Source organism: Acipenser ruthenus, chromosome 26 (genome assembly GCF_902713425.1).
Source record: "Acipenser ruthenus chromosome 26, fAciRut3.2 maternal haplotype, whole genome shotgun sequence".
Taxonomy (NCBI): domain Eukaryota; kingdom Metazoa; phylum Chordata; class Actinopteri; order Acipenseriformes; family Acipenseridae; genus Acipenser; species Acipenser ruthenus.
This window is the reverse complement of record NC_081214.1, coordinates 8,096,519-8,110,136: the sequence shown is the minus strand read 5'-3', so window position 1 is coordinate 8,110,136 and position 13,618 is coordinate 8,096,519. Positions and strand designations below refer to the sequence as shown.

Here is a 13,618-nt window from a genome sequence, read left to right as displayed (position 1 = left end):
AACTGGGACTGAAAAATATGACATTACGAAATCTAACATGAAATGCTATAATACTATTATGGCTTCCGTTAGACTTTTGCAATATAATTTTGTAGTTTTTTTGATTATATGATGTTAAATAAAAGATCTAAATTATGTTATATAGTTTTTTGTTTTTTTCTTAAAGAATGTCTTAATCTTAAATTTCTAGGTGATGCTAAACTTTTGTCGATATCTTGTATCCTGTATCTTACTTTTCTAAATACACTAGAGGCTTTTACACTCTAAATTGTCCCACGAGTAACCGTTATCAGTGATCTGACCAGAGAAATGTTTGATTCCAGGGAGAGGTTTCACTGGATCTGTATGTATGCTACAGTGGGGGAGTCTCGTCTATTTTATAGTATTTTAATAGCATAGCTAATCGCTGTTGCCTGTACTTTTGATAGTGCTGTTTAGTTTGAATGCAACATGCTTTGTACCTCATTCAGTAAGACAACGACACAGCCCCCCGCCTCGACACCCCATCTAAGTAAACCAAATATGTGTGCATACAGAATATGTGTTGAGTATATCTTGACTGTGAAGAGGGGTTACAATCCAGATTTCTTGAGTGGAGGTGATGCAGTGTGAAGGAAGTGTCACCAATCTAGCCCAGGGTTGTACACGTGTAAACTGCGCCTTGAATGCTTGTTTAAACTTGTTAAAAATGCAGTTTACAGCTATTGTTTGTTAAATGCCTTTCTTAAAAACACACAGACTGCCACCCAACCCTGCAAGTGCCACTTTCTAATCACAAGGTATTTATACTAGCTTTGTGTGTGAAAATCTTTTTTAACAACAGGTTTAATAGACCACCATAAAATAAAGAATTACCTTAATAATTATCACATATGTTTTACAGCACATAAAGACCCACATCTACATAATATTGTACATGGTATACTGTGCAATACAGGCTGGTGCACAAGTACAGAATATACATTTATCATTTGTGTAGCTAAAGTTATACATGTTCTTATTACAGGATTAGGATTTAAAGGATCAGAACACGTTTACTGTGTTATTATATACAGTGGCGTTAGTAAAGTACAGAACATTTGCCATGACAGCGCCACCTTGAGGAAAACAAAGAGAAGGGGCGTTTATGGGCGTGATCCTAGACCACGTGACCGGCGTTGGCGCTTCAAATTCCACCCGGTTGTACTTCAGCAATCACTTCCAGTACAACGGCGTGATAGATGGTTTGCCGAAAGGATGGTGTGGAGTTTTCAGTGATTCAGAAACGTACGTGTATTTTGTTTTTCTGTTGTCTGCATTTTTTGTACCGTAAAAAGATTGGCTAGAAAGTCGTTGTTACTATAGCCAGTGAACTTGTGGTTAAATTTAAAACCGTTCCAGATTAGTTCAAAGGCTCTGTGTAAATGGTTCTAGAATTGATATAAATAACCATTGTATTATTGTGTGCTGAATGTACAGTGGTGTCTATTCAGAAAAGGATACATGTAATGGTTTGTCTACATCTTAATGACGATTTGGAACGGTTTGATATTATGAATGCATTGAATTATAAAGGTTGCTGTACGCACGCTTGCAAATAGAGTTCACGTGTTTTGTTTAAAGGTCGTTAAACCTTGATTGTATCTATGCTCCGGTTTAATGTGTTAAAGTCGCTTGGTTCTGCTTCTCCTTCACTTGCAGAATCCATGTGGTTGATCCTTGGGCAACAAGAGGCTTCATCCACACATGATGTGCGTTTATGTGGCCATATTAATACTTTTAGATATGAACACTTCATCTATACTTTTCCACATGCGACAGCTGTGATGAGCCGAAGTAAAGACTGATCAGGTATTGCCACCATCCGTGGTGGTTCTGACCTGCAAGTGATCAATTAATCTTCTCGCTGAGCTGCTGCAACTGGTCAACTAAACCCATTGCGCATGTGTGTTTTTGGCAATCGTAAATTAATTCTACGCTCTTCTCTTTTAGGATGTGAGCTCTGAAGACGGGTTGGAACCAGCCTGCAGTGCGTCCGTGTGGACGGAAGCATTGCCCTTTCGTTGCCTGTGTGTTATAGTACGAGGTTGTTCAGTTTTTCTCCCACGTTCTATTAAATACTCTTGCTATGTGTAGGGTTACCTGTTGATTCTATGTTTGCGAGGACAGTTAAGGCTTTTGAACTCCTCGCAATGCATTTTGATTACCTGCCTCGGGTACCTTCACAGCAAGACTACACTTATCAGAATGCATTGCGATGTGAGTTGACACGCCTGAATTGTCCTCGTGTAGTCCTATGGTAACCCTAGCTATTTATAACATGTAATACAATGTAAATACATATTTAAGTTTTATACAGAAGCTTGTAGGATTTGTTGTATGTTTACAACAGACTTCAGCCACACTACTTCAAGTGCATTCAGTATAGTTCTGGAAATAAATGTATTGAGGCAAGTAGACAAATGTTTCGTTGTGTTTTATTTATTGTGGAGGAAGCACATTGGGGGTTTTCAACCTTTTAAAACTTGTATTTGCTTTATATTGTGCAGTCATAAATACAGAAGTCTGTGCTGTAAATATTTTATGTTACTGTTTACTTCCCACCTCTGCATAGTTGTGAGCCGTTTTAAAATACTAACCTCAAGCTAAAACTATAATTACTAACAATAAAACACTTTTGTTTAAGCCAGCATCAAAATGATTCAAAGGGGCTCTGTATAACTGTCTGTCATCTTCCACTTTCTGTGCTCTTGTGTTTTCTTCCTTTGTTTTATTTTTGCAAGTAAGAACTGTATCTCTTTCCAGCACCAAAAATATATTCAAAAAACAAAGCACAACTGTGTGTTTCTGTTCTGATATCCTACAGTTCCATCAAAACTAGGGGAAATGGGAAATGTAGGGTTTTGGAAGTGCTGATTTCAGTAACTTCAAGGTCCTCATGTTTGCATCTATTAGAGTAAATCATCAGTTTCTGATATTACCATCAAGGCAGGTGTGAAAGCTCTGACAGACTGGGAGACTCAATTAAGGATTGCATATCAGTCAGTAATGCCCACAGTACTTTGTATCTTATGAAAAAGATACACATTTGTTCTGATTTGTTTAGAGTGAGATGCATACACACACACACACACACACTCTATGTAAGAAATATGACACAACAGGGTGTTGGATATGCCTTCAGCCCCTGGAAGTTATTCTAGCACACCTAACACCCAGGAGTGGAGTGTCTTATTGCACTTATTAAATGGATTAATATTTTTTAGAAATAAAGATGTCTACACATTTTTTATTTCAAATGAAATAGAAATGTATTTTGTTCAATCTATTACTAATCTAGGAACAATAGTCCCGTTACATATGATTTAATTACGTGAACATGTCTGCATCTGTATTACTGGTGTTACTGGAACCTTATTTGGAATATTTTAAAGAAAAATTGGCTAAAACAAAACGCCATCCTACAGCACATAAAAACACAGTAGAACTTTTTTTCTCTTCTGGGGAAATCTAATGTTAGACCTACTGGAGACAGAGTGTATGTCACACTGCCTGTATCTACAACTGTCCGGTGCTAATGAATCGGAGTTAAGGTGCTTCAGAAGGTTATTGAGTGGATCATAATCTAGGGGTGTATGGAAGCTATCTGTGACTTAGATTTTTACAATATCTATCCAGTTATAAAGAAACCTGAAAAGGTCATTTTTAGCACAAAGTACAGAGCGTATCAGAATCTGAGGGCAAATAGTGACACTTGTGTGTATCAAACTTACATCATTACACATGCATACAGCAGTGTTACTGTTGGCTCCAATTTCACATTACGAAGGTTACTAACATGCTTGTTATTACTGTGGGCTTTTTTACCCATCCGGGCTATACAGCTTTATTAGATGCTGTAGTTCCGTTGGGTACCCAGTCAGTGGGCACCTTTGCTGCCGTTTCACACAGGTGTAAGCACAGCGGTAGCAAAACACATAGCCAGAGGTAGCCAGGGCTGTATCGTTGGCGCGGGTTTTGTGGCACAGTGGGCAGAGACTCTGGTGTTTGGGTAGGGTCAGCTGATCGGTCTGCTCGTCCAGGTGCACAGGAGGTGGAGGCGTGGGGAGGGAGGTTAGAGTTTTAATGGTGTCCTGGTTTTCAGAGGAGTACCACCACTCCAGAAACTGAAGGAAGAACACCCCCACAGAGAGGCCAGTCGACAGGGAGAAAGCCACTCCTCCCACCGCTTGGCTCAGGAACAGTCTCAGCTTCTCATGAGCACTAGGGCAAGGAAAGAAACACACCAATAGTGAACTCTTTCAGCGCCACTGCTGACTAATCTAGTTGTGCAGGAAAAGAACATAAAGCCTTGATTATTATTATTACACATGTATTATACCTTTGGTTAGTCCCAGGGCCTGCAGTCAACAGAGGCTGCAGATCCATAGCCCGGATATCCTCTGCTGTCAAATTAACAAGCCGCACTCCAGCCAGCCTCAGCAGGGGAGAGTGATGCCAAGTCCTGCCGAACACATATAACAGCTGCTGGGAGAAAACCCACCCCTCCCAAACCATACTGGTGAACGGATAAGCAGCCAGGAAAGCCTTGTAGAACTTCTTCCAGGGGGCTCGGGGAAGGTGAATGGAGAAGTCCTCTTCTTCCCTCAGCCTGGCTAGGAACTTCCCCAGCTTCACTCTGCAGTAGGGCAGGAGCGCCAGCAGGAGAAGGGAGCGCCAGTGATGCCTCCTGGAAAGCCCCCTGCAAGCCAGACGACTCCCGACTCCCTGCCCCCACAGGGCTACTCGTTTGAGGCCGTAGAAGTTTTCAGAGAAGGACGCGCTGGTCTGAGAGAGGTAATGATGCTGGAGAAACAGGTCGAGAGCAACGTAGATCTCATCAAACCACCTCCACAGCCAGCCGTACCGAGCCGGATTGGAGTCTGCCAGGACCTGAGGAATGATAAAACTGACATCTGAGTTTATTTATTAAGTGTCGTGTGTGTGTACGCTTCTGAAAGCCTCAATGTAGGAACCAACTACACTGTTTAATATTACTTTTTAAATGCCACCCTCAGCTTATTATCAACATACTAGAATCTATAGGACAGCATATAACGGGAGTCAACAAAAACAAGCTTCTGATCAAATCGCTCGGTCTAATTTTCTCACTGGTTTATATCAGCCAAATGTCTTTCATATTATATCCAACCTACTTCATTTAAAGCATTGGGATTGAACAGTCTACATGCAAGCTGTTTGTGAGCGGCACTGCATAATTTATTACTGCTTTGAAAAGAATCCCTACTGGATTTCTTACAGCGTTTTGTTTTCTGAGCCAAGTCAAGTACAACATGTGTAAATACTTTTGTGTGTTTGGAAGCTCCGGAAATGACACGCTGTTGTTGTTAAACGCACTTCAATCACATTACCTTCACAACGTGCTGCAGGGCAGGCTGCACAGTCCCCATGAGCGACTCCTGCGCAATCACCTCGAATATGGAGGGTCTGTCGTCCACTTCCAGAGACGAGGTAGTCAGATGCGCCCCGCGTTCTGCCATGCTTCAATTCGGTTTTTTTATTTTTATTTATTTATTTATTTATTTTTAAATCAGGGGCTGTTTAGGTCTTTCTCAATATCTGCAAAATAACACATGCAAAATGTCAACAGCCAACTAAAACGTGCTCCATACCAAAGTCCTCACAATTGCTCGCCCTGATTAGCGTTTAGCTATTACTGACAATTCTAATAAAATAGCTGTCACTTTGCAGCTGAGTTCCGTGGGTAGTGAACTGTGCTGTTACTATATAAAACATCAAAATACCTCTCCTGCTCAAGTATAACACATTTCAAAGTTACTTCAAATACATTTACATAGTCGACTTTTCTCAGTCAAATTCAGCAACATCTTTCCACTGAGCGGAAACGTCACCGGCAGTCTCTGTCCTCCTAACAATTTGGACCGGGCGGCTTTTTCCGGTGCTGGGGCACGCCATTTCCGGTGTCTGTAGAATCTTCGTGGCTAGTCGTCTCCATTTCCGGGACTCCTCGCTTGCAGTAACCGCTTGCTGTCTGTTCAGTCCGGCATAGCGTCTCTCACTGTACCGCCAGGTCGACCTGCCAGACTCCTCTTCGCTGTCAGAGGTCAGGTTTGTTTTTGTTTGTATAGAATTGAAAAAATGACAAAGGCGGCCACGCTGTCTGCACCGCTTTTTCCTGCCCGCTTGCTGCCGAATCGGGGTCACACCCAAGACGGCTGCAGTAATAGAAACATACGCCCCTGTTCTATTAACGGGAAATTAGTATTTCTAATTGAAAATACTAGTGAAATGGCAGCTAAGTGGTTTGGGTTCAGTGTGTGCAACTGCTGTGGTGCTATCCGATTGAAATTCACGAATTCTTTTACAAAAAATAAAACTACCATGATAAATCACAGCGGGGTGACGTTCCAATCAGGGTCGGTATATCCCGAGTCACGGACTGTGGAGCAAAACCAGCGTGAAAAACCCAAATCAGATGTTTTGAAAACGTCCCACGTAACATCTGCATTTTGGGGTGTGATATATATTGTTGGAGAGCATTTATAACAATACCTACTTCTGTATTAAATTAATTTTTCATGCTCTATAAGCTGATCTTAGCCCACTATGTAAACAGGACTACAAAAAAAAAAAAAAAACATCTCTTGCTTTTCCGTTTAACCGTTTTTCTGTAGGGGCATTCTGACCTTGGTTTATGTTTTGAAAAGGGTAAACACTTATTTTTTAAAGCTATAATGAAGGTGATGTAAATGTTTGTGTTGCAGAGATTTGCCTCATGTCCATAACATTATAGTCGGTTTTGTATTTGCACCTGAAAGCCCTGGAATTGAGTGTTGGTGTCATTTTGATTCTTAAAAATCCCACTTCAAGTCCCACAATCCTGTTCAGTTTTACACACAATGTGATTGCCTGGGGAATGTTTATTACTACTCTTTGCTCTCTGTTTTATTGTAAACCAGGCCTTGTTGGATTCCCGGTTTGTTTATATCATCTAGCTGACGTCACACAAGCTTCCTATATCATGAAGCTGTCGGATCATGAATATACAGTTCTGCTTTTAGATCATGTGAACAAATAAACCAATGCACGGACATACAGAGGGTCGTCATAATTGCAGTATTATCGCAAGAGTTTATCAGTTTATAACCAAATGCAATTCAGAATCTGTAGTAGGCTAGGGGTATGTGATAAAAGTTTGGAGAAGATTGGTGCTAATTCAGTGCAGTATAGTGTTCGCCACAGACGGACGGACACCATCGGCACATAAGGGGCCCCATTTTTGAAGACCCTAAAAAGAACATCTCCTTTGTTACATGGTTATTTTGGAAACTGATAACATTTTATAAGAAGCGCCTGTTAGGGTCATTCCACACCGAATGGATGTGCATGTTTGGATCTCTCCCACCTCACCTTCTCAAATTCTTATCATATCACATATGAATGTACCTGGAACTGTTTTAGGAAAAATCCCAAAATATTAGCTCTCCGCTCCCAGTATTTTTGAAGTTATGGGTAATAATGGGGGTAATGGATGAAAACAAGAGGTCAGATCTTTCAGTGTATTCAAGATATCTTCTTGATACTCGCTACACACACACAGCTGCTGTTTAGTTTAATAATGTATTTACATATTATCTATTGGTGACTCTAGATGTTAATGCGATGGAGCCAAATGTAGAAAAAAGTGCAATGACGGCAGTAAAAATGCCATATTGTACTTGTGAGAACTCCTGATCCACTGTAGTTATCTCCTTGTTTTTTCTCCAGATTATCAGACAGCAACAAATATGTGCAAATTCAGTGTCACAAGGTTAATGGTTACTGGTATGAGCCCTGAAATGGCATCCCATCAGCACCCTGGAACTCAAATGGGCTGTTAGTATATCATAAAGCTCAATCCTAGTACTTAAAATATAGCACACTTTTTGTACACTCACTAATGGTGTTTTGTTTGTTTTTTTGCAGGTGATCCAAAGGACCAAAATCATGACGGATTCCAAGTATTTCACAACAAACAAAAAAGGTATGGTCTAGAAGATGAAGTTAAACAGTTTGTCTAACTTCCGTCATAACAGAAATAATTTGTGATGGTGGATTCTCTTTGAAATCTAGGTCCACTGTGCTGTTGCTTTAGAACTGCATCTTGAAAGTATTTTTGATTTTAACTGTTGTAAGCATAACACAGGCTTTCTGTTTATCGTATTACCAGACACCTCGATTTGAATTCTAGCCTTATTACATACAATTGGATGTTCAGTGTTTGTTGTCCCCGGGATATAGTGGAGGTATGTACATCTATCTAGAGATCTACTCATCCATTTGGGATGAAACGTGCTCTGGGCATTCTTTAGCACAGGTTAATGAAAGCGTCTGAATCAGTGGGGTCTGTAGAGGCATCTGTCTGTGGATGCAGTGAAAGTAGGGAATGTTGATTTTGTTTTTCTTGAACTTGATGCCTGATTTTGAGCTGTGTCTGAATGTTACTGCCATACGTCTATTAATATGTATATATTTTTTACACACTGATCGCTAGAAGTGCAAGGAAATAATCTTGTAGTGACCCGGATGGTGAGTGTGCGTGTGAGTGTGTGTCTCTCTCTCTCTCTCGCTCACTATCTCTCTCTCTCTCTCTCACACACTCCCTCTCTCTCTCCTCGCAGGGTAGATATGAGTTGAAGTGTGTCTCCCTCACCGTGGTGTGTGTCTGTGTATCTCTCTCTCACACTCCCTCTCTCTCTCTCCTCGCAGGGGAGATATTTGAGCTGAAGGCAGAGCTCAACAATGAGAAGAAGGAGAAGCGGAAGGAGGCAGTGAAGAAGGTGATCGCGGCCATGACAGTGGGGAAGGATGTCAGGTGAGCTGCATACTCATTTAACCTGGACAAAGGGACTTTATTGAGGATACGGAAATAGGGAAAGGACCATGATTAACCCATTAAGTACCAAATCAAATTTTCTTTGAAAAAATCAGAACACAAGCAGTATTTATGTAATTTGATACATTCAAAGTAAATATGCTGCCATTCTAGAAGTTTTCAATCTTTTAGAAGTGTAAATGACAGGCACATTTCATGACGGCTATGAAGCTCAACACATGGAGCTTAATCATCACTAGGTAGGAAAACACCAAGAAATTGATCATTTTTAAGCATCTGAAGGGCTATGTTTTCAGAATTAAGTTACATTTAGACTTAACTTTTGCAGTTAACAAAATGAGAGTAAGTTATCATAACAATATAGTTAAAGAGAACATTTAAATAACAGGTAGGTGCCTGTTAATAATGCTCCACAGTATTAAAAAGTAGCCTGTCCTCAAATGAGGACAATGGCACTTAATGGGTTAAGTAGAGCAATGGCAGTGCTATCGACTTTAACTTAAAGTAATTGTAGCTAAATCTTAGCCATTTTGCACTTCCATTAACTAAATCGGTCTCAAATGTTCAGCTTTAAAAGAAACACATGTTATAGCACACATGTTTTAATTTTGATATCTGGTTCTACTTTAGGTGCCTTATTCTTGGGTTATCTGTTTGCACTTGTACTTCCTGGGTCATTTCACCTCTGTAGTGTCTTCTGGGTCAAAGCATGTTACCGAGCATGTCAGTAAACAGGGGAAGCAGGAGATTGGTTATTGAAAGAAGCCAGTGAAGGGGTGGGCACAATTTCACTCTTCAGGTGAAATGACACATGAAGTACAAAACAATCAAAAAGAATGGCTTCTAAACAGAGATTTCTTTAACCTAGTGTAGTACCAGATATCATTTTTTGAAATGAAAAACAGGTGTTTCTTTCAAAACTGCACATTTGAAATCTATACAATGAATAGATGTGCATGGTGGAGGAACTTTGTGGAACTCTTTTGTTAGGCACAATTACTTTAATTAAGTTCAAAGATAATTAAGGAATGTTAACCAAGTATTTAGTATCTTTCCTATTGGCATTAACATTGCCATTGGTCCACTTGTTTTTGTTCTGTGCTTGCGGGCTAGAATTAACTTGACCCACATGCAGGTGCTTTCCAATGGTAGTTTTCTGCAGATGTTGCCATTCCAGGAATGCCTTGGAGTCACATGAGTCAATGCAGCTACTGCATCATGCCCTCTGGGAAGAGATCCTTCTGTCTTCCCATGATTGTTGCTGAATAGTAGCTCACAGCTCTTACAGGTGCTTATGGAAGTCATGTGGCTCTTTTTGAGGTGATCCCATTTAAGACTGTAAGTGGATTTCAGGACACTGTTATGGGTTACAGTCTTTTTTTGTAGTTTGTGATATTTTCTGTACGGCCCTAGCTGACGTGTTTGGACAGCTGTGGTCTAGCTGGTTACACTGGTGCTGGGACCCACTCTGTGACCCTCTTTCTCCCCTCCTCCAGCTCCTTGTTCCCTGATGTAGTGAACTGCATGCAGACTGATAACCTGGAGCTGAAGAAGCTGGTCTACCTGTACCTCATGAACTACGCCAAGAGCCAGCCTGACATGGCCATCATGGCAGTCAACAGCTTTGTGAAGGTGGGACTCCATGGAGACCAGGCGGATTTGCATCGCTCTACAATAAGCACTGTGTGCCTGATCGCTTCATTTCTGATTTGCATTGTGCTCACACAACCGCCATGTGCTGCAATGGCAGAAACCCTTTATATTTGCTCCAGCACAAAAAAGAATAGCTTGGTTTGGTCTCTCCAGAAGCTGCTCTGACACAATGTTTTATATGTAAGGTATTAAATGACAGCTGAAAATAATATAACACATTCTATAGAAGTCATTAGTCTAATGAGTTACTACCACCAGGCTTGGTTCAAAATGCTGCACATAAATGAACCTGGTTTAATTAACCCCTGAGATCTTCCAGAGTACTACAATCCATCTTAACAATTGAAAGCAATTGAAAGCTCTGAGCATACACGTTGCAGCGTCCTGTATGCGCAGCTGTACTTTATATGTCAAAACATATCGGTACTGTGAAAATAAGTTGAAATGTGATTGATAAGGCTGTAGTTTTTCCCCAGTTATAACAGATTTCACCATTTCCATGAAATGTATCCATTGCCGCGTAATATGCAGTATTCTGTGCAAATTCCCATTTCTGAAAGAATATTGTACATTATATATATATATATATATATATATATATATATATATATATATATATATATATATATAAAATATATTTTTATCACTTAAAATAAATAGAACAAACGTTTGCCTTATTGACACACTACCTTTTACACTGCATTTAGGAACCTGGCTGCTGGTTTAGTTTGCTTCCGGTAAATGATTGAACACACCAGCTTTGTCAAAGATCGGAAACATTTCTGCTAAAGATCACTCTGTCCGGCACAAGAAGGGGGCATTTCACGTGTCTGCTGTTGTTTTTATATTTTATTTTGTTTGATAATTTACTGATGGTGAAAAAAAAAAAAAGTATTTTTAAAAACATTCTAGCATTCTTATGTAAGCATTTTCATATTTAGGAACATTTGTTGTATAATAACTAGAGAAAAGAATCAATTTTGAATGTGAAATATCTTGAAATACCCAACTTTAGACTGTGAAATAAGCCATTTTTTACTGTGAAACAATGCAGCCCTAGTGATTTGATAGAGGCAATAACTACAGTGATATTAGGAGCCTGTCTGCCTTGACTCCCATTATAAGCAATAGTAAGCTGAGAGTGACATTAACAGGAGTGATATTAAGCTGGATTCACTGTATATTAAATATATTTATCAGTCTCAAAAATGAAAGAATATACAAACATTGATATTCGTCTGAATTCTGAAAGAATATTCTATCAAAGCAAATCCATGTAGAGCCCTGATAGAATTGTAAGTTACAGAAGTTGGACCGTCATCCATAACTGATAAACACTCAACGGTGCTACAGTTTGTCTTTTAGTATTTCTAGAGCATTAAGAGATCATTCACACTTTACTACTTGAGAACTGAGTTCACATCACCCAGTGATAGAAAGCAATGAAGACTTAACCCTTTCAGTCCTGGCGAGACCTCAATGTCCTGCCTTATCTTAGCGCTGTATGTTCACATATGCCATCGGAAATCACGTTGGAACCGCTAGGTCCCAGTCTGGGGCATTTATAAATATAGGTACAAAAAAAACACAAGTTTTGTCCTGTTCTCATGTATACTCAAAAAGGAGTTCCTCCTTCAGCTCGACAAAAATAATTTCGGACTGAAAGGGTTAAAAACAACTTGTGGAAAAGTTTGTTGTTGACTTTATGAAGTTTCTTGCAGTGTTTGAAGAGCCATCTTGTTTCTCCCCCAGGACTGTGAGGACCCCAACCCCCTGATCCGCGCTCTGGCTGTGCGCACTATGGGCTGTATCCGGGTGGATAAGATCACAGAGTACCTGTGTGAGCCGCTGCGCAAGTGCCTGAAGGACGAGGACCCCTACGTGAGGAAGACTGCGGCCGTCTGCGTGGCCAAGCTGCACGACATCAACGCACAGATGGTGGAGGACCAGGGCTTCCTGGACTCGCTGCGGGACCTCATCGCAGACTCCAACCCCATGGTGCCCGTTTCATTATAATATCTAGAGAAACCGCACTCTGACCTCGAGTGGGTGAAAACCAGCTTGTATTTTACATCAATATCAGGATCTAGTGTAGATTCAAAAGAAGTTTCAGGTGAAGGTATCCCATTAATATCAGTGTCTATTATATGTTATAAAGAAATGCCAGATGGCTGTATCACATCAGTATCAGGGTCTACTATATACAGCTATGACCAAACGTTTTGCATTACCTACAATTTTAGGATTGAGACATACTAAAATAACTCAATGAACATAATTTAGATCTTTAATTTAACGTCATGTAATCAAAGAAACTACAAAATTATATTGCAAAAGTCTGCCGGAAGCCATAATAATAGTACAGTATTTCATATAAAATGTCATATATCAATTGTATATAGAAAACTACAAAGCGGTATGTAATTCAATATGTTAATGTAACATTATTCAGCAGGTTTCAGTCGACTTTATGAAGCAACGTTAGTTAATTCTATGTGATGCAAAGCTTTTGGCTATAGCTGTACTATTAACAAATTCCAGATGGCTGTATCACATCAGTGTGCAGCTCTGCTATATAGTATTAATAAATTCCAGATCACATCAATATTGTGGGCTGATATATATATTAAATAGATATGATTCTTTGTTCTAGCTGAACAGGTTTCTTTTAACCTCATAGCTCATGCCGTTAGGTCCAGCCTAGTTACCCTCTTAAAGACAAAAGCAGATTTATACTTTTGAAAACGATGCAGTCGAGCACTTTTACTCAAAATCCCGTTTTAAAAATCTGTTCTTGCTGCAGGTAGTCGCAGGTGGCTGGCTGTGCAATAAAGTTTGAAAGGCTTTCCAACAAAAGATAATTCACTGAGCCATTAACCTTAGAGGCTGGAATGAGCCATTTTAAACCAGTAATACTTAAAGAAACCCAGGTTCACTGTTTGCTTTCAGATGCTGTTGTACTGGAGTTGAATGATTTTCAAATCACTAGGTGGCAGTGTTCCCTCACAAGTCTTAAGTTGGAATAATTGGTGTTCTTTGTATTTGAAGTCACTTGTCAGGGAGCTCATCTATATTGCAGAGCTGCACTCT

The 13,618-nt window shown here is 39.9% G+C and overlaps 2 protein-coding genes, 1 long non-coding RNA gene and 1 other non-coding gene across 11 annotated transcripts in view; 3 read left to right on the top strand and 1 right to left on the bottom strand.

Annotated features, from left to right (window-relative positions):
• Nucleotides 1-1,125: 1,125 nt before the first annotated feature.
• Nucleotides 1,126-2,438, top strand: LOC131701775 (uncharacterized). Of its 2 annotated transcripts, XR_009308998.1 has the most exons (3): nt 1,192-1,266; nt 1,681-1,730; nt 1,972-2,438. It is a non-coding gene; the product is annotated as an uncharacterized LOC131701775 (long non-coding RNA). The 2 variants fall into 2 exon arrangements; XR_009308997.1 differs by lacking the exon at nt 1,681-1,730 and having other exon boundaries at nt 1,126-1,266.
• Nucleotides 1,799-1,893, top strand: LOC131701803 (Z30 small nucleolar RNA). Its single transcript, XR_009309013.1, has one exon. It is a non-coding gene; the product is annotated as a Z30 small nucleolar RNA (small nucleolar RNA).
• Nucleotides 2,439-2,449: 11 nt separating the features above from the next.
• LOC117429257 (peroxisome assembly protein 12) lies at nt 2,450-5,905 on the bottom strand. 4 transcript variants are annotated; one of them, XM_059001658.1, is made up of 5 exons: nt 5,834-5,903; nt 5,561-5,598; nt 5,391-5,522; nt 4,361-4,911; nt 2,450-4,242 (listed from the first exon to the last, which is right to left on the bottom strand). In XM_059001658.1, the coding sequence occupies exons 3-5, from the start codon at nt 5,517-5,519 to the stop codon at nt 3,843-3,845; spliced, it is 1,080 nt and encodes a 359-aa protein (XP_058857641.1). In that variant the 5' UTR covers nt 5,520-5,522; nt 5,561-5,598; nt 5,834-5,903; the 3' UTR covers nt 2,450-3,842. The 4 variants fall into 4 exon arrangements, with proteins under 4 accessions (XP_058857641.1, XP_058857639.1, XP_058857640.1 ...); XM_059001656.1 differs by having other exon boundaries at nt 5,391-5,598; nt 5,784-5,903; XM_059001657.1 differs by having other exon boundaries at nt 5,391-5,598.
• Nucleotides 5,906-5,920: 15 nt separating this feature from the next.
• LOC117968163 (AP-2 complex subunit beta) overlaps nt 5,921-13,618 on the top strand; it is a 44,091-nt gene continuing 36,393 nt past the window's right edge. For all 4 annotated transcript variants that reach the window (XM_059001649.1, XM_059001647.1, XM_059001646.1 and 1 more), the window contains exons 1-5: nt 5,921-6,103; nt 7,966-8,023; nt 8,749-8,854; nt 10,372-10,507; nt 12,281-12,526. In XM_059001649.1, the coding sequence (XP_058857632.1) occupies nt 7,987-8,023; nt 8,749-8,854; nt 10,372-10,507; nt 12,281-12,526 (525 nt within the window). In that variant the 5' untranslated portion in view covers nt 5,921-6,103; nt 7,966-7,986. The remainder of the gene's footprint in view (nt 6,104-7,965; nt 8,024-8,748; nt 8,855-10,371; nt 10,508-12,280; nt 12,527-13,618) is intronic.